Source organism: Erythrolamprus reginae, chromosome 2 (assembly GCF_031021105.1).
Source record: "Erythrolamprus reginae isolate rEryReg1 chromosome 2, rEryReg1.hap1, whole genome shotgun sequence".
In the NCBI taxonomy this organism is placed as follows: domain Eukaryota; kingdom Metazoa; phylum Chordata; class Lepidosauria; order Squamata; family Dipsadidae; genus Erythrolamprus; species Erythrolamprus reginae.
The window spans coordinates 308,260,876-308,282,116 of NC_091951.1; the positions used below are offsets into that span (position 1 = coordinate 308,260,876).

Here is a 21,241-nt window from a genome sequence, read left to right on the forward strand (position 1 = left end):
AAAGGCAGACGAGATGGACCATGAGGTCTTTTTCTGCCGTCAGACTTCTATGTTTCTATGTTTCTAAGTATAATAAAAATGGCTATACATGGGTATTGGTAAATAAAAAATATAATTGTATACAGAACTCTGGTTCCTTTGGTGACAAATTTGAGTTTAGACCTCACTGCAGATGTGCATTCCTTCTGTCTTAAATGTGGAGTAATAAGAGTTTTGCTGTAGGGCAGAACAAGATGAGAGGTCATTATAAGGTTGAGATGTCTGCCACAGTGCCATAATTTAACAGTGCTTCTATTTTGGAGAATCGTCTTTCTTTCTCTTAAATATCAACAGTTCTTTGTTTACCACTTTTTCATGAGGAACAGAGGCCCATGTGTCTTTTCCTGTTGCCATGTTCGAGACTAATACGATGATACTGCTGTTGAAGTTGCGAGGGTACACATTCTTTGTCAAATTAGAATTTTAATGCTCTTGGATTTTTCTGTTGCATCTAAAAATAGTCTGCTTGCAACAAAGGACCAGAAATTGGAGATTTTGGAGATTTGCTGTAGTAATTATAAAGCGAACATATTTTTAATTTGTAATTGTGAAGTTCTTCATTACTTTAAACAGATTACTGTATAGCAAGAAGGAGGAATAGAGGAAGAAAATCTTCTTAGGTCATATACATACATGTCTTATTGGCCAGTTTGGATCTTTTTGAATAATAATTCTAAAATCATCCATCTTTGAGTGTCTACCCAAGGCATAAATAGAACTTGGGAATACTGACTACTTTTTATTATCCCACACAATTAAATACCAGAAGAGGTATTTTTAACTAAAACCAAGGCTATCTTGGGTTTGCTAGACTAAATTTGTTCAAAGGTACTTTCCAATTGGATTGCTTATGCCACGTGACAGTCAGAGTTGCCAACAGAATGAAAGAGAACTTCCTATTTAGTGTGGAGTTGCTAAGTTATAAATATAGCCATGGGTTTGGCAACTTGCTTTTAAACCAAAAGCTTATGTGAAGGGAAAGAATAAGATACTCTTGACCTTAAGCCAATATGCCCTTGAGCCAAACACTCTTACAGTTACATCCCTCATCCTTGCACGCATAAAAATATATTAGGCATCTAACCTGTAGATGCAGGCCTGTTTTTTTGAGGATCAAACATTGAAAGTAAATATATTTTTAAACACGGCAATAAAGAAAGAAGCAAATAAGTTTGCAGTATGTTTTGAATTCAGATTGTAATCAAGATCAGCAAATATTAGCATTGGAAGATATAGAAAATATTAAAATACCATATGGATATTTTCAGAATGCTGAATATTTATTTTTACAGTTCATTCATTTTTCCCTCTTATGGCCTTTTTAAATAAATGCGGTGAACTTTAATGTAAGTTTCTAAATAGCTATTTTATACCTGCTTGCAGACTTGATCTGTTGTATTTTCTCTGTCTCAGAATTGCATTTGTAAAGCAGTTTAGGAAGAATAATATTGGAAAATATGTTGATAACAGTGAGGCTACCTGCCAATGAAAATGAATAGGATTTCAATTTCCAATTTGGTTGAATGTATAGGTGTGATCCCTGTATTAACAGATAGCATAAACATTGACCCCCTACAATTTGTCTGCCCTGTGCCAGCCATGTTTTACTATATTTTATTCAGGAGACATTCTATATCTTTTTTTGTTGTGGTTTTTTGAAAAAGCTTTTGACAAGGAAAAAAAATTGGCTACCAGAATTTTTGTATAATATTTAACTCCAAGATTGTCTCCCTTAAAACTGCCATAATCCACCTTTTCCCAATTATATCTGTGTGTTTACCTTCAAATTAGTCTTGATTCTGGACAATTTTCTTGGCAAGATTTCAAAAGTAGCTTGCTATTGGCTTCTTCCTAGGGCTGAGAGAGAAGGGGGGATGACTGCCAAGATTCCCCATCTGGGAGACTTAGTCCCCCAGTTTTTAGCTAATGCCTTAACCACTACACATAATTAATTAATTAATTAATTAATTAATTAATTAATTAATGTATAGGCCACCCACCTTACCTCAAGGTAACTACACGGAATGCAATTAAATTGCAGGGAATGAAATTAAATGAAAGCTGAATTCATTATTTATGCATTCATTTTTATTTTTTATTTTTATTCTTCAAATCATCCTTTTAAAATTCTTTCGCCACACATCTCAAAATTAAAGCTGCCAAATTAACATGCAAACTATATGTAATAGCCTGACTATACTCGTCATGTTTTGGGTTTTCCTAAAACAAAAAGAAAATCATATTCCATGCCAATCATATCCCATCCCATACTACTCGGTTTCTCAGTATTAGGAAAAGCTAAGTTCAATGGAAGAACTGAATACTTTGTATGCAGAGAATCCCAAGTTCAGTTTCCTGGTAACTTCAAGTAGCATTCACAATGTCACTTGTCTTTATTGTTGGAAAGCTCCTGCCAATCAGCATTAAGGCACCATTGGACAAGTCATGTTTTGGCTAAGGGCAAGGCATGTTGCTGTGCTTAAAAGCAGGATTTAAAGTATGTTACTGTTAAGAAGATACACGTTTTCTGGTGTTGCAGAAGTGGTGACTACAGAGTTTAGAACTCAAATTTAAAAGGGGGAAAGATAATAGCTTCTGATGAAAGCAAGCATTGCTACATGAAAGTTGTTTCTCTTACATACCAGGTAAGGAAATGTCCTTCCATTGCAGCAGAATCTGGAATTTGTCAATGGACAGAAAGACCTGAAATCTTTTGGAATGTGCAGTTCATTGTGACAATAATTGTCAAATTTGGCCAACTTGAACTTTGAGTCTTTCTGCAAGATTTTATCATGCTTATATTATACCATTCGTTCTGCTGCTTTTGGTCACATGTGGCCTGCATGTTAATTTATTTTACATATTCTTCTAGCCTTTCAAACTAAATAAAAATGTAGGTAATGGCTATTTATAATTTATGGATCTCTTGGTCAAAGGAATTCTGGGCATGCTTTCAAAATAATGCAGCCAAAGGAAAAATTTGCAAAGAAAAAAGAAGGCAGCATGCCCAAATAAGCCTATCCCAAACAAGCAGAGTATGAAGCAATCAGTAAGTCTTTGAACAAATCCTAAAATAATACAGGCAGCCCAAACTCATAAATATCAATGGAATGTACATCTCTTTATATTAGCAATGGCCAATCAAAACAAATGTCCACTTAAAAAAAAAACACTGTAGGTGACTTAATCTTTTTGCTGCCAATTAATACTTCTTTAGCTCCAGTCACATATAATACATAATACAAAATAAGTTACGGTATTATATATTCATAAAGTTTACTGGGTACACCAGAAGCAACTGACACAGATATGCTATTGCAAATAGGGAAGCAATCCATTAAATAAAAGAAGCATAGTCCAAAGTTTGGACACACTATTTTTTATTATGAAGGATGATATAAACACATTATATTATTTAGGAGATGCAACACTCACTCAGCATCATGCTTAGAAAATACCTGCTATCATTGGATGGTGCCAAAGCCAACACATTGCACCAAGCAAAGTTTGGTGTTACCTAGCCAACTAGTTCTATAGATCTAATCAAATTTCCCCTATGTTGCATATATTTGCATGTTTGTTGAATTAATATGTGAAAGTGATACATCTTGATAAGTAAAACCATGTTGAAATATATGCTTGTGTGTATATATACACACACATACACCCACACCCACACCCATTATAAATAGGTCCTGTTGAAATGTTTGGTGTAAGTTACATTTTCTTTAAATTGATTATTTAGTTTGAGCCTACATGTGAACATGATAAACAATAGAATAACTTTATTACCTGCAAGGATTTATAAAACCTTTAGGGAAGATTAACTCCTGCTTTGGAAAAATGTGCCTCTTTCCATGGTTCCTACTTTGTTTGCCATTCTTTTCTTTAAAAAAATGTTCCCAGTCTTATCCTCTCTAATTTACAATGTCTCAATATTTATCTTTATACAATGATGGATTGAAAGACTAAATCACAGAGCCAGTAATGAGAATCTGTTCTTTTAAATGAGTCATAGTCTTCCCAAGGTGATTTTTGGGGAAAGATTAAAAAAAAGAAGAATGATTGACTTTTCTTTTCTTAAAGAACAAGCAATTAAGTACTGTACATTCTTATAGGAAACCCACACTCAAATAGGAACTTTTCATTTGCTGCAATCATTTTTTCCCCATACTATTGTTGAGGTTGACTGTGGTATGCGTTCATTTTGCATGTGACAATTTGTCCTTTTATTCTGAGAAAAAGTATTAGGAAGTATTGCAAATCAGCAAACATCTGGATTTCAACACTCGCATATTGAAAGAAGTAGTTGAAACTTCTGGATTTGGAATAGAACAAAGTGTTAGCGTCAGAATTTTAAGCCATGAGTTTTAATTCTTTGGAGTGAGGAGTCCAACAGTATTCAATTCAATTAATTGAAAATTAAGTTAAAAGTTAAAACATGTGCTACCTTAAAAAAAATAGCTAGATAGCTGCTAAGTGTCATGTAAGCAGCCTTCCTTTTGGTGCTTGTTAAAATTTACAATTCAAAATAGAAATTCAGCACCTCTGTGACCACCTCTGATCAGGGTTTATTTAGATAATTAATTTTACCCTGGCTTCCTGTTTTAAAAGGAAAAAAACAAGGCTTTGCGTTAGAGAAACAATTGATTTAAAGCCAACACTAAAAATAAATGAATAGTTTATATATTTCTATAAAGTAAGCGCCTGGATCTTTCATCCGGTGTGGAATATCAGTATAGCCTAATGTTAAGGTTCATAATGCAACAACATATGGGAAATTTTTATCTAGTCCTATGATGGCAAACCTATGGCATGTTTGGCGGAAGTGGCATGCAGATCCATCTCTCCAGGCATGCCAGCTGTTGCCCATTACTCTCCTGGGTTCTGGCAAGCACATGTGTGGTAGCCAGCTGGTCTTCAGGTAGGCATGTGTGCCAGAAACCAGAAGACCAAGTGACCAGTAAGCATGTGCATGCTGAAAACTGGAAGCTCAGCTTCCCAGCATGCGCCTGCATGCTGATGAACTGGTCTTCTGGTTTCTGGTGCTTCCACATGTGTATGCGCCAGGGAGCTGCTCAATAGTAACTCATCATTCATCTGATATTGCTTATATATCCTATTAACCTCAAGACATTGAAAGTATTTGAGAGACACTATTAGCCTATCAGTGTTTCCTTAGCTGATCAGCAGAAAATTGCAAAACAAAAAATCCTTCAATGTTCCATTCCCTAACAAGGCAAAAAAATTAAGCAGCTAAAATCTCTCCCCAAGATTTCTGTATATATTATGAGTGCATTTTTATTTTATCATTTTACAAAAATGATGTTGACTGCGCAGCTTTCCTTTTTTAACATTATTTTTTTTTAAAAATCCCATTGAGAACTGTAATAAGTAGCATGATTTTCTTAGCAGCTGCAACTGGTTATAAATTGCAGTCTGAGTCTTCTGTGTGGGAGGAGGTTAGAATAATGGCTCTGTTGGTCCCAGAGGCTGCAAAACAAGGTGAGGAAAGAGTTGAGTCTTCACACTGCTTAAATAAGCAGAAATCAAGCTGGGCTGCTTTTTTAGACAGATAGTGAAACTGACTAGAAGAATTAAATAGGTTTCTCTTAAGTGACCCAAAAAATCTACTACAACTGAAAGTGGGCGATGCTAGAATTTCTGCAAAGTTCCAACGTTACCAGTTGTAAAACAGAAGTTTTATTATTTGAACTTTACACCACAACCACTTTGGAAATAAGTTGGTTATTCAGTTGAAAAGGATAGTGTGGAAATACAATTCATAATTTTATAGAGCATATTTCCCTCCTTTGGCAAATTAAATGTCCACCTAATATTGTAATGTCTCTTTTTATTCCCTTTCTCACATTTCAGTAACACTAATTAATCTTTCTCATTGGCACAGAAGTTATAGAGATGTGCAGTAGTCATAAGTGTGAAAAACGTTCATAACTCACTTTTTTCCAGTTGTAGCTTTGAACAGTCACTAAGTGAATTATTGTAAATTGAGAACTAGCAGCACTATGTTACAATTGGCTTATACTTAACAGAAAAACTTAACCAAGCAATAAAGCTGCATCCCTTACAGAAGAATACCAGAATTTAATCTCTTGACCTTGATACTCAAGATGTTTAAAACTATAGCCATTAAACAAAAATCAAAACTGGACATCAGACTCTAATACTTTTAAGCACCTTGTTTAATTAATTACATGTAATTATTGAGTTGACTGGTTAAGAGAAAATGAGCCAAGGTGAGCAAGATAATATGATAAATATGGTGTAAATAAAAAATGCTGAGTGGAACAACTAAATCAATTTTTACTCAAGATATAGGAAATAACAGGTTTTCTTGCACCACAGCAATACATTTCTCCAATTCAGAAACCATTAAAGAAACTATCAAATATAAATTTCATAATCTATGCAAAGGAATTACAGAGCTAATATTGACTGCATGAAACATCTATTCTAGGAATAAAAAACCTAAAAATGACAGAATCCTGATTGTGCAATTAAGATATGAATATATTTGCTTTTGAATGCTTCTAATATTAGCAGTCTCTACAAAGTCCTGTTCTATGCTATTACCAAATAAGCTGATGTTTTCACACCAGCATTTCCTTGTTCTTTGTACAGATATGTTAATGACATGGATACCAGTAAATAAAAAGTAGGTCCAGTATAATTCACATAGCCTAGATGCATTGAATGATTATATGTAATACTTAAAAGTAATATTACATATGTTCCTTGTTCCTTTAGATGTATTTGAAAATCAGTCATAGGGATTATTATTATTATTATTATTATTTATTAGATTTGTATGCCGCCCCTCTCCGGAGACTCGGAGAGGCTCATAACAATAAAACAGTACAAATCCAATGATTAAAAACAGTTTAAAACCCTTGATATAAAAACAATCATACATCCCAGACAAACCATGCATAAAACGGAACGGCCCGGGGGAATCAATTTCCCCATGCCTGACGGCAGAGGTGGGTTTTAAGGAGCTTGCGAAAGGCAAGGAGGGTGGGGGCAGTCCTGATCTCCGGGGGGGGGGAGTTGATTGACTCCAGGGGATTGGTGGCACAGTGGTTAGAATGCAGTATTGTAAGCTTAGTCTGTCTTAGTCTGTCTGCCAGCAGTTCTGCAGTTTGCTTCTCAACAGCTCAAAGTTGACTCAGCCTTCCATCCTTTCAAGGTCAGTAAAATGAGAATCCAGATTGTTAGGGACAAAATACTACTCTGTAAGATACGTAGAGAGGCTGTAAAGTATAAAGTATAAAAAGTCCAACTGCTATTGCTATTTGGGCAATGTCCCTACATATCCTGTATAGGGTATATGTATATACCCTACACCACTCCGCCGCCACCGGTTTATACTCCACCAAGGCCTCCACAACCTCTACCTTCAAACTCAACTACCGACATCCCCACCCTCATTAAGAATGCCATGGGACGCGATCAAAAACGTCAGAATGCCATCCTCTTTGGCCTTGAGGAAAATGGGGACTCTAATTTAGCAAATATACATAACATCGTCCCCCGCCAGCATCCACAAACAATTGCCCCTGATGATACCTTAGAGGTCACTAGAAACATTCTGCCTGTCAACCACTACTTCAGCTTCAACCAAAATAACACAAGAGCACGTAACAGATTCAAACTCAATTTTAACCCCTCCAAACTTGACTGCAAATTATATGACTTAACAATTGAGTCGTCGAACCGTGGAACTCATTACCGGACTCCGTGTTGTCAACCCCCAACATTTCTCCCTTAGACTATCCACGATTGACCTCTCCAGGTTCCTAAGAGGTCAGTAAGGGGTGTGCATAAGGGCACTAGTGTGCCCTCTATCCCCTGTCCAATTGTCTCTCCTATATCTCATATATATTTTCTTCCATTCATATATCTTTTGCTCTATTCCTCATAAATAATAATTAATAATAATTTATTAGATTTGTATGCCTCCCCTTTCCGAAGACTCGGGGTGGCTCACAGCATAACAGCAATACAATATAAAAACAAATCTAATGTTAAAAACTTTTAAAAACTAATTTAAAATACATTGTTATATGTATTTTTTTTATATTTTATTTTATCCCTATTAACGTATTTTATTCTCATATCTTTTCTTCTATCCTTTCCTTGATATATATTACTACATGTTTATTCTCTTCAACTTTCATTTTGTATTGGACAAAATAAATAAATAAATAAATAAATAAAATATTTAAGTGACCCTACGCACAAGGATTGGCCCTCAGAAAATGACTAACATTTACTAAATGCTAATCCTTATAAAACCAGAACGGTGTCATTCATTTCTTTGGAAAGAAAACCACAAAAATGTGGTGAAATGAATTGAATATAGAATGCCACATCATAGTAGGGGCAGATCAAGTAGAGAGATGGGTGGACTCAACCTAGGTCAGCTGACTGATTATATGCCTGCCCAGAATTTGTTACAAGCCAAACTATTTCCATAAACATTTTGGTAAATCTTCAGCCACATTTTTTTACAATGTTGTGTTCATCATTTCCACAAGCCAGAAAAGTAACATCAGAGAGGCATTGCCTGCATTTCTAAAACCATGACAAATCATGATGCCCAATCTTGGCTAGCATCTGTTTCCAAGAGCAAATTTACCATATCTATTCTTCAAATGTTACAGATGAGGTTAATTGGGGATTATTACCGTATGCTTTAGCTATGCAATTCAAATGCCCTTGTGTGATGTAGTGAGAATCCTACTTATAGCTGATAAATTGCTCAGTCATCTCTATAATTTTTTTTACCAAAGTTCAGTTTAGCTGCTGTTACATGACTGAAGATGTCCTAACATCAAAGCTCATAGAAGACTATATCAGGACATTAACAGCTATGTTGAATAAAAAATACCAAAAGTCTGTGTAAATAAGAAAATAGAGATTTGAGATAATTTTTCCCTAGCAAAATGGATCTAACCCATTACTGACCTTCTTCTCATAAAGAACTATACAAAACTTAGCCTACAAATACATCCTTTAGAATTGCTCAATAATGCAAAGGTTGTGATTGAATGCAAGTCCCACAAAATTATTTTTACTCCATCAATATATCTTTTATGCCATACCTGACTTAGTCTTCTTCCAGAAACGCAGCAATGAAAGGCCATTAGTGCAATAATGCAGGGATCAGAAATGACTTTTTAAAGATTTTTTTTTCTTTTTCTGGAAGAGTATTGCTTCCACTTGGGCCTTTCTCTGCAATTTGCACTCAGCCAACTTAATGTACTTCAATAGACTTAAAGATGTAATACGTAGTAGAAAGTTTCGGTTAGGTTAGCAGCAAGTTGCATTAAAAATGAAGGAATTGTATGGTTTTCTGGATTGCCCTAGCTAGGTTGTAGTTGCTGTTTTATTTTGTAATGCAAAACATTGTTCTATTTTACTTGGGATGAGGGGGTTTAATATAAAAGAACATTGTGGCAAAAACAATATGCATTTAACATTTGATAATACTTGTTCTCCCACGAATTCACAATGATATACATGCAGTTGCCTCTTAGGCTTTTGGTTGGTTTGATACAGTGGCTCTCTCTTTCTGTTCATTATTCTGTTAAGCCTAGTATCTTAGGTTAAATTACAATACAAAACAAAACAGCACTATACAAACAGAAAAGCCAGTTCTCTAGAGCTTGGGGGAATCCCAAGAATTGCAAAGCAGTTTTGAAGGGAAAAAAAAAATACCTAAAGGGTTTTTTTAAAATTGCAAATAGCACATTGTTTTGGAATGATGACTTAATATGGATAGAGAGGAGCTGGGATAGGGGAAGGGGACAAGTTAGATTCTCCAGAATCCTGAATATGGATGTATTACGTAGCAACATTTTAAGGTAGGCCATCCTTTTATGGCTAAATGGAGGTCAACTTGTCCAAGCCCCTGCCAATATGGGAATTCTCACAACAAATGGCTGTCCAATCATTTATTGGAAACCTCCCATGATGGAGCACCTATGGAGTATGTATAGACTGCATAGACTACTAAATAGCTGTCATAATCAGGAAATTTGTCCGTATTTAAAGTAGGGATTTCTGGGCCAAACTTCTATCCATTGGTTCTTGCCTTATCCTCAATTGTTGTAGAGAATAAATCCAGGCCTTCTTTGGGTAGCATCCATGCCTAGGAGGAAGACTACTATCATATCTGTCCATGGCCTTCTCTTTTTAAGGCTTAAATATACTATATCCGTTTAAACACTCTTTGAATGATTTAACCTTAAGAACGGTCTTCCATAAAAATGGAGATCTTCTCCAATGCACTGCTGCGGAGAGTCCAACACGGGTGATACTTCAGCCTGATTGGTTAGGGACTGAGTTAGATTAGAATATTAATTAGCTCCGCCCTGTAGCCATCCCCAATAGCTCAGTCTTAAAAACTCAGTCGTAGTGTAGGGACTAGAGTTTTCTTCCTCTTTCAATGTTTCGCTTTTAGGCGTTTAAATAAATTAAAATAATAAATAACCCTTTCTCTCTCTTTTATTTCCTTTCTATAGGCATCGCTTATGCACATTTGTGTGTATTTTATATAAATATATAGCCCATACCTTCTCTTTTGTACATTATTACTTAAGCTTCCAACCTCAGAACTTCATGTCTCTTGCTCAGGAAATAGATCAAGTTGGATTTTTCTGTATTTGTATTGTTCCCTTACTTAGCAAAAATTCATTTTAAAACCCTCGTCTGTTCTCCAAATAAGATAGGCAGAAGCATTCATTGAAGGGGGGGAGATGTTAGACTTCATTCCATTTCATTTTCTCCTTATCAGTATTATTGGTTTCTACAAAGGACTCCTAGGACATTGGATGGAAAAGTGGCTACTTGCTCCAATACAACACTTAGTGGAGAAATAGATTTACTTCTTGTTTTTAAACATCATTTACTCAATAAAATCCATAAAATAAAATGTAAGTTCTTGTAATGGTCTGGGAAAAGAAATTCCCAGTGATCGCTGGTGTTTTTAGAGCCTCTTGGCTGAGAAGTGTATGTCCCTCTCAGACTTTTACTTCTCCATTAGCAGCAGCATTGTTATTATGCACTGCAAGTTATATCCATAACGTTGAACATATTCCACTTCAACAAATACATGGCTTTTAATCAAATAAAATATAAAGCAAACTGGCTCTCCATTTCATCTGGTCTTTATTTTCTCCTAATTTATAATCAGGAAATCCATCCCTACATGGCATATAATTTTCCCTCTTTCTAGTGGCTTGTGGGACATAGCATTGTGCACACAGTTGCATTTAAATTGATAACCGTCCAGGCAAAGTGTAATTTTAAAGGACAGGCTAAAGAAAGGTTTAATCTCTATATTAGAAGGGCTGAGTTGATTTTGTTGCTGCTGGGTTTTTCCTTTGCCTCTGAACTTAACAGAGACTTTCAGGGCATTTAACTTTTAAGGTGCCTTAGTTGAGGCCAGAGCCTTTAACAGAGGATGCGGTTTAAGCATCCAGATTAAATGCAGACTCCCCTCTGCTACAGGCCGCATGCATGTATTCATCATGGATTTTCAAATGATGGGTTTATATATCATTGGTTTTGAGTCTGCAGTCTTACATTCCAGGATCCATCCTCTGCCAAAAGCGTAATGATTTGGTGGCTGGAAGGAGAAACAGTCATTATATGGCTCCAAATTGCCAGCTGGCATAATGTGCCAAGAACAGCAGAAATCCACTGGTAAAGAAAAGATTGTAATCACTCTCTAAAATAATTCGATGCTCTAAAAATATAAATGCACGAAAAGTCATCACGTTTCAAAATATTTTACGATTGTGGATAAATACATAAAGAATTACATGACTGGTATCTCTGTAAGTGGCACAGTCTAAAAATGATGGGAAGACATAACCGGTGTTAAGCTGTATTATATGAACTTTACTTTAATATATTGGTGGGTTTTAAGGGAAAATGGGTATCTCCTCATCATATCCTTTATTTCCGTTTCTTAGAAAGAAACGCATAGAAGTGAGACTTAGATTATACACGCAAGCATTTTTAATACAAAATAAATTGTATATTTGCAGGCATATTTATATACATATAAAAATAATCCTGTACTGAACAATTGATTGTCACTTTTTTGAACATATTGATTAGTTTTATATCCGGCTTTCATCACAAGTATATTATATGATATAATAAAACAGTTTTTCATTTCTTAAAGCAAAACAGGTAATCCATTGCAAATGTTAATTGACATGTTACTTTATGTATTGTGTAAAATATATGTTACATAAGGGTAGAATATCTGGTAACACTGGGCCTCTTTTATTTTAAAAAAATCCTAGATATTATTGATACAGTTTAGTGTCACTGAACAAGGGATTACGTTCTGTGCACCTCTGAAAGTATTAACAATAGTGTGATCTTGATCATTTTTACAGTATTTCAGAAATACGACCTGTTCTAATGAATTGAGTTGCTTCCTATTGCAGTGTAGGAAAATTAAATAGCTGATTATTAGAAAATTAAAATCTATGCTATTGAGTTTTGCATTATATTTATTTACATATTTTATGTATACCACTGAGTCTGTAGGAAAGTGCATTTCCTCATAAATTGGTTATTTCATGCTATGATGCCACTTTTTATATACATTTTATTTTCAGTAAAACTATTGGAATGGCATGTTTAAACCATGCCTCTTGAGGCTGTTATTCCAGGAAATTATTGTGATATTAGTATACAAAAATGGTGCCCTTACTGACACTGCAAAGAGAATGAAACGCTCTCATCTAAGAGAATTGAAAAGCCACTGCCCTGGTGAATAAGTTCAATTGCTCCCCTGTTTCCTGTTCCACCACCTCCTCCTCTTCCTCCCCTTCTTCTCCTCCTCCTCCTCTTCTTCCTCCTCCTCCTCCTCCTCCTCCTCCTGGTGCTGAGAAAGGCTGCTTAATTGCAGTGCTGTGCCAGCATTATCATTGTGATTATTGCAGTTTCAAATGGGAAGCAGCACTGCTTCTGAAAGCACCAAATTAGCACAATGTGAAGATGCCTGTATGTCAGGCTGTAAAGCTACAAGTGCAGAGATGACATGAAGGGGTGTGTTCAAAATCAGAACCAACTCCTGCTGAACTCAGCATTCAGGATTAGGCTCCGAAAAGGGGAGGAAGGGATTGAGGATGAAGCATTTCAGAGGCTTCTGAGTCCTCCTCCGGTTTGTTTTCTCCTTCTTCTTTCTTTTCTGGAAATTATAGCCTTGCTGCACTTTCTTTTGTTTCAAAACAAAAAAGCCTAAAGTGGGGGAATAAAGTGAGTCAAGCTAAGCAGAATTCTATTGCATTTGTCCATAAAGCAGCCCCTTTTATCATGGTTTGCTTTGTTCTTTCTTGTTCTATTTCCCTCCCCACCCCCACCTCCCCAGCAATATCATCTGACGTTGGTTTCTTTCTTCTGTGTAACAAGCATTTGGTAATATCCAGTTAAATATTCAATACTGTACAACTAAAAGACAGAATCCAATCAACCTCTCGCCTCAGGTAGCTCAAGATTTTTCTCAAGGTCACCAGAATTTCTCTTTAGGGGCCTAAAATATTAAAAGAGCAATGTTGAGGATCTTATTGTTTATATTATCATCCCGTTCTTTTTTTAAGTGTGCTTACTCATCTGCACAGCGGACTTGTGGTGCAGGTTAAACTCCCAAGAGTAAGCTTCACAGCTGAATGGTCATTGGAACTGAGATGCCATGGTTTTCCTGCACATCCTTCATTTACACATAGAGACACATAATTCAATTTGTCCATTGAGTATAGAGAGATACAAGAACAATAGATCTTTTTGAGACATAATATATGAGAGGCAAACTGTGCCTCACTCTAAAGAATATAAATAGGGATGGCTTAACTCACAAACACACACACACACTAAAATAAAGACATAATAAAGAAAAGCTTATTTTAAAAGGCTTTACAGTGTTCCCTCGATTTTCGCGGGGGATGCGTTCCAAGACCGCCCGCGAAAGTCGAATTTCTGCAAAGTAGACATGCGGAAGTAAATACACTATTTTTGGCTATGAACAGTATCACAAGCCTTCCCTTAACACTTTAAACCCCTAAACTGCAATTTTTCATTCCCTTAGCAACCATTTAGATTATTACTCACCATGTTTATTTATTAAAGTTTATTAAAAAAATATATTTATTAAAGGCAGACGAAAGATTGGCGATGACGTATGATGTCATCGGGCGGGAAAAACCGTGGTATAGGGGGGGAAACCGCAAAGTATTTTTTAATTAATATTTTTGAAAAACCATGGTATAGCCGTTTCGCGAAGTTCGAACCCGCGAAAATCAAGGGAACATGTATTTATTAAAAAACTCGAGGGAACAATGTATTTATTAAAAAAACTCCTACAATCACAGCTCCTTTTCCAAGTTCTTACATCTCTGTAGCCAGAGTTGTACTGCCTAGGAAGAGTTGTTGTCTCCTCCTCCTACTCAGTTGTGAAACATTCTCTAGGATGCTTAACTATGCATACCACACGAAGTGAAATGAAACAAAATGAATTAATGAAATGCTGTTTATTCAAACAATGACCAGCAAAATTTGAAAAAAAAAAACCCCAAGGAGATAAAATACTGGCACAACAAAGATAAAAAAGCAAATAAAAATTAGCATATACAGTGTTCCCTCAATTTTCGCGGGTTCGAACTTCACGAATAGCCTATACCACGGTTTTCAAAAAAATATTAATTAAAAAATACTTTGAGGGTTTTTTTCCTATACCACAGTTTTTCCCGCCCGATGATGTCATATGTCATTGCCAAACTAATAATTTTTGCAAATGAATAACAAAAAAAATGTATTGTTAATAAAAAATTATGTTTATAAATATCAGGATCACTAAGTGTCTTATTCAATGGTGAGTACCAGTAATAATGGTGAGTAAATGGTTGTTAAGGGAATGGGAAGTGGTAATTTAGGGGTTTAAAGTGTTAAGGGATGGCTTGTGATACTGTCCGTAGCCAAAAATGGCATATTTACTTCCGCATCTCTACTTCGTGGAAATTCGACTTTCGCGGGTGGTCTCGGAACGCATCCCCCGCAAAAATCGAGGGAACACTGTACTTATGTAATGGTGTAATTACCTTTGCAAGTTTATTTTTAAATATTGCAATTCACGTAGGAGAATTTATTGAAGCAAATATCAACCAATTATCTTCTATTTTTCTACTTTTATTATTTTTTAAAAAAAGATTCCACCCCGTTGATTCATCAGACATCACCTTCTTTTCTAGGCACCTTCCATATGTGTTGAGTTTGTAACTCCCTCAAAAAACCTTAGCCAACTTGGGGAATGCCAGTGTGGGTCTTTGGCATACACATATTGATTTTACTGAAAAGAAGAGCAAGATTTCCTGAGAATATTTAAGGGTTAATCTACATGCCTAAGAATCCATTGTTAAACTTGCATTATTATTATTAATTTTTTGCCTTTCTTTGCAACATGAACAGGAAATGGGTATGGCAACCCTCGAAACTCTCCAGGTCTGCTGGTCTCACCTGGCAACTTGAACAAGAATATGCAAGCAAAGTCTCCTCCACCAATGAATTTGGGATTGAACAATCGTAAACCAGACCTCCGAGTGCTGATTCCACCGGGAAGCAAGAATACAATGCCATCTGTGGTAATACATTTTTCCCTCAAAGATACAATGGTTCCAATAGGCTTTAGATCAGGTTTCTCCAAACTTGGCAACTTTTAGACTCAAGGACTTCAACTCCCAGAATTCTCCAGCAAGCATAGCAATTTTAGTTAGTTAGTTAGCTAGTTAGTTAGTTAGTTACTTACTTACTTACTTACTTACTTACTTACTTACTTACTTACTTATTTACTTAGTTACTTAGTTACTTAGTTAGTCCAATACAAAATGAGGGTTTTAGTGGGTATATATCTATATATTGGGAGTTGAAGTCCACAAGTCTTAAAGTTGCCAGGTTTGAAGACCTCTGCTTTAGAGTAACCTAATGGCAGGAAATTATTTGCTCAAGAATATTATTCAAGGCTCTCTCATTCTTAAACTGAAAGCATTTCCAGACAGGTTTAGTTCAAAAATGAATAATTTGATATAGTAGGTCTGCACTGATGAAAAAACAAATTGGTTTGTTAGTAAATTTAATGAGCTCTCTAAAAATTTTACCAACCGTTTTTTGCCAATTATCACTTTCCAGACATAAATTGACATTGCACTTCCTGGTATCTCCCACCAATATGCCAATGTCTGAGGATTCTGGGATTTGCAATCCAAATATAGTTGGCAGAACTTGCTAGGGCTGGAAATTATTAAATTAAAATTATTTTCAGACAGTTTTGCAGGATGATTTGGCAATATTCTTAATAATGCACTGTAGGAATGGAAAGAAATTCTCTGGTAGATTCACCGGGATGAGATTTGGATGAGTTTTCTCCTGATAAATTCATAGCAGAATGAATATTAAAAATAATCAGAGTCCTTCCTTCAACCAAAACTTTGCTACAAAGATCTAATATTATACTTATTTTTTTTAAAAAAACGTAAGGTGGATACTTAACTTGATTTTATTTTATTTTTAAAAAAATATTTTTAATGTTGTCAAAAAAATACAGACAAAGATATACAACATTAAACATTTAAGGAGCTGCCATTGCTCCGCTTGTCATAGAAGTCCAACTAATACAGAATATAAAAACCCCTAACTGTTACCAGATCTATGCAGAAATGCCACACGTGTAAATTACATTCTTATTGAATTTAGTTCTATATTTTTAATATTAAACTTATTAATTAAATTTCTTTATATTTTAAAATATTATGTACTTATATAAAAAGAAAAGGAATAAGCAAAGTATTAGTAATACAGAAAAAAGAGAAGATAAACACTTCTAAGTTAGTTATAGTATAAACTATTTCATTCTATCTTATATTTCTTCAAATCATTATTTATTCTTATATATTTAGTTATTAATTCTATTTTTAAAATTCCACCAATCATAAACTTTGTCCCATATTTTATAAAATTCAATTTCAAACGTAAGGTGGATACTTAACTTGATTTTAAAAGAAAAGATTTTAATAGGGTTTGTTCATTTTAACCCACTTGTCAGATAGGGAATGGCTTCCACAAAATAACTGATTATATATACACCATTCAGTTACTTGTCTTCATTATCCTTTTAATCAACCTCAAAATAATGTGGGTGTAGGTTTTTTTCCATAGTGCCAGTTCAAAGATGTGAGATTCACACTTTCAACATTTAAGGGCAAAAAATGAGAAAGAGTTGCCCCTTGTTGTACTTAATGGATTTTGTAGTTGGTTCAGACAAAGTTCAGAAGAACAACCAAGGCAAAGTACATTATGCTCAAAATTATTGCAGCAACCCCCACCCAGTGTCTCACTGTAGCTTCCATATAAGTAGCAAGAGAGGATTCACACTTCCTTCTATTTCTAGAGTTCTTCAGAAGAGGAAGTGCTTAGCTTTTCTGTGCAATCTGACCCCTTGCTAGGAAAATCTATATATCTGCATATGTTTTTGCAGTATTTCACTGTTTCTGTACTGTGACTGAACTAGGTACACATCCTGAACTAGGTTAAGGTTTGGAGGGAGGGATATTTTGGGCAGAAGTTTTTATGTATTTTTATTGGAAATGTGTGTGGGAGAGGACCTGATATAAGTGATACCTGCCACTTAGATAGAGGCAGCTTAAAATCATATGCAATAAATGAATTAAATTCATAAAAATATTTTAAGTGTTTTCTAACACAGGATTTAATATTTTATAACGTTGTTACTTTGCTGGTTGCTCCTCCTGTTCACAAGAGCTGCCCGTTTTATATAAAATTTCAGCTTGTTCCTAGGAGAAAGGCAACCATTTATAATACAGTACTCTGAATCAGGAAACAAACCAAAGCTTTAATTTCTTGTAAACTTAATTAGTATTTGTCTCCTTGAATTCAATAAGGCTTGGTGTAGATAAGACAGAATTTGTTTTACAAGAATTCTATTTTCACAAAAAATAATAATAATGCACTATCATGAATCTTGAATTTATATTCAAATGATGATACTTTTATACCATTTTGATTTGTGAGTGCCACTATTATAGACAGGGTTTTTTCCAATAGTATTTTTTAAAAGTTGCTGTTCTCTATGATTTCATAGGGTTTTTTATTATCATATTTTGAAGCTGTGCTTTGAAATTATATGAAAACAGTACTTTATCTCTTAATTGAAACACAAAGGAATTACCTGAAGAAGTGTATCTTTACTTCTGCAACTCTGATGCCCAAAAGTTTCTTTTTACAACAATTATAATCAGCATTTTAATTAAGACTTTTCTTCATTAGTAATGTTTATCGTGCTCTGTCCTCACACATTAAACACCTACAGTATCCTTGAGCATTAAACCCGTATTTTATGTTCTATAGAAGCATATAGGAGGTTAATTTTCCATGTAATCCTTAAAAGTAGGACTATTTGAAAACAAATCTGATAAGAAATGCTAGGTAATGCCAAGGATACTGCCTTATCTAAATCAAATTGGCAACTATTTTAAACAGTTCTGTGTTAAATCTACCAACCTGATGCATTTATGCCTCCACTTTGTGGTTTCCATTTGGGTAAAGCCCAACTATCTCTTCTTGAAGGAATAGGATAAGCGGAATTACTTGTGCAAGCTGACCTTCAGAAAACATCTCCATCGAATGTTTTATTTCTAGGAACATCTAAATTAGTAAAACATTCCAAGTGGTCATCTGATTGGCAAGATATTTTGCAACAATGATGTCATTGAGTATGAGTTGCAGATGGAGTCATGATTAGGAAAACGAAAACATGGGTGTGATACTCTTAGATTAATATTCATCTCTAAGGGGAAAAGGGAAAAGCTTACCAGGACTTTACCTCCTATATAGAAATTTAAATAAGGTTTAATGAGATTATATTAGAATACACAAATAAGATATTTGCTTTTGCTAATTATTCATCCTCCTCTCTCATGCTATCAGTCTGAGGATGTTGATCTGCTTTTGGTAAGTGGGGGTGATGATGTTTATTGCAGAAACAATTCATTTGTCTTTCCCTACTGAGTTTGCAGCTGAAATATAATGGAACTTTTCTCCAAAAACAAATAGAAGTCCATCCCTTCTATCTTCTAAGGCTTGAAAGTTGTTTGAAAGTCTTGTATTTAACTGTTGTAAAGCAACAATTTTAAAAAGGTTGGATTTGGTGTTCTTTCAGTAATGTCACCTTTGAATGCCCAAACTTTTTTATGTTTCGAACAAATGCCCTATGCCTTTAAATTTCCAATCTTGATTTGTACATGTTAGAATCCCACAGTAAGAAAATACAGGGTAAAGGTATATAATAATAGTGATCTTTCATATAAGTTTCAGCATTTTTAAGAATGAAGTGACCATAGCACCATCTGCTGGATAAAATAGAACATGTTGTATTGCATATTCATCATCTAGCTTGCCTATTTTAAGCATAGGCAGCCAGTTCACCTAAGTAGGTCTGTGTTTGTAAGCAGCCCTCTACTCTTGTCCCAAATTGTAACAGAAACCACAGAAAAGGTAAACATGCACGTATAGTGGGCATATCATGAGATTGCTTTCAACAGTCAATCCTCTTCTGGCATAACTCAACCTACTTGGACACTTTTTAAAAGCATCCTTGGAATTGAAATGGGATAAAGGAGTAGCATTATATTTTTAGTTATATTTTCAGGCAATTTCTTTTTCCAAACCTAAATGATTCCATGTTAAATATTATTATCCTCCAAGTCTGACTGCTCCTAATGTATATGTGGGGGGAAGGAGGAAAATCTTATATGTTTGGTAACCTAGGAGATTCTGATTTAATGAGTTACTATGGTGACAACTGGTCTCTTGAAAAAAAATGATAAATCATGGGATTGGCAGAGTTCATAAAAGCGACATGATAAATGATTAATGTAGCAAAATCTGTGTGCAATTTTGTACCATAGGAACAAATCCAGTCTCTAAATATAATTTGTTTCAAATGTTTTTCATCCTTCCATTAATATGTTTATTTTACTCATTTAAAAGAATCAAAGGATAAATAACTCTCAGTCTGCTCAGTCATTGGCTACTCCGGTGGTTTCCGTGGCAACTCCTACTTTACCAGGGCAAGGGATGGGAGGATACCCATCAGCCATTTCAACAACATATGGTACCGGTAAGTTTCCACATAATTCTGAGCCTTATAGATTAAATGAGAAAAAAGCCAGATATTCACATACAAGATAGCCAAAGTAGTTGCTTGTGGTAATATGAAATGAAACAATATATAGAATCCTGTCTCATTTTTGTTGTGCATCATAACAAGATTTGCTTTTAAGTGGCTTAACAATCACTCATTCTCACTTGACAATTGAAGAGCTACTTAATTTCCCTTATCAGAAAGCGCTCTGACGTTCCCACTCTCATGATTAATTGATGACTGCAGGCACGTTGTAGGTATAACTTACCTGCATCATACAATTTTGAAAGAACAGAAATGCTTCTATGCCTACCTGAACTGCAGACTCGACAGTGTCCTATTTGTACCCTTGTATAGCAATCCATTTGTACATCAGGAAGACATGATAGGAAACAATAATGCTGACAAGGAGGCAAACCACTTCAAAACTATCTATTGCAGTGATGGTGAAGCTTTTTGGGCTTGCGTGCGAAAAGGGTGTGTGTGTGTGTGTGTGTGTGTGTGTGTGTTTTAGCACGTGCACACATGCCCACACCCATTCCCTCCCCACACACACATGCGCACCTATCCTACTGCCCCTGCACTTGCGCACAATCCACTCCATCCCTGCACATGCGCATAGGCATCACTGAAGCCTGGGACAGTAAAAAAAACACAGCCAAATGGGCAAACCGGAAGTTCAGGAAAGTGGACTTCCGGTTTTCCCACTGTACTGTTTTTTGCACTCCGGAGCCTTCAGGGAAACTTCCTGAAGCCCCGGAGCATGAAAAACAGCACAATGGGCAAACCAGAAGTCCATTTTTCTAAACTTCCGGTTTGCCTGTTGTGCATTTTTTTGCACTCCAGGGCTTAAGGGAAGCTTCCCTGCAGTCTCCGGAGGGTGAAGCAACATTCTCTAAGGATGAAAATAAGCTGGCTAGTACGTGCATGCGCGCTGGAGCTGACATA

The 21,241-nt window shown here is 35.4% G+C and overlaps 1 protein-coding gene across 8 annotated transcripts in view; it reads left to right on the top strand.

Annotated features, from left to right (window-relative positions):
- The window catches only part of MEF2C (myocyte enhancer factor 2C), a 204,019-nt gene that overhangs the window by 168,216 nt on the left and 14,562 nt on the right, over positions 1–21,241 (top strand). For all 8 annotated transcript variants that reach the window (XM_070743055.1, XM_070743056.1, XM_070743058.1 and 5 more), the window contains 2 exons: positions 15,547–15,719; positions 20,140–20,269. In XM_070743055.1, coding sequence (XP_070599156.1) covers positions 15,547–15,719; positions 20,140–20,269 — 303 coding nt within the window. The remainder of the gene's footprint in view (positions 1–15,546; positions 15,720–20,139; positions 20,270–21,241) is intronic.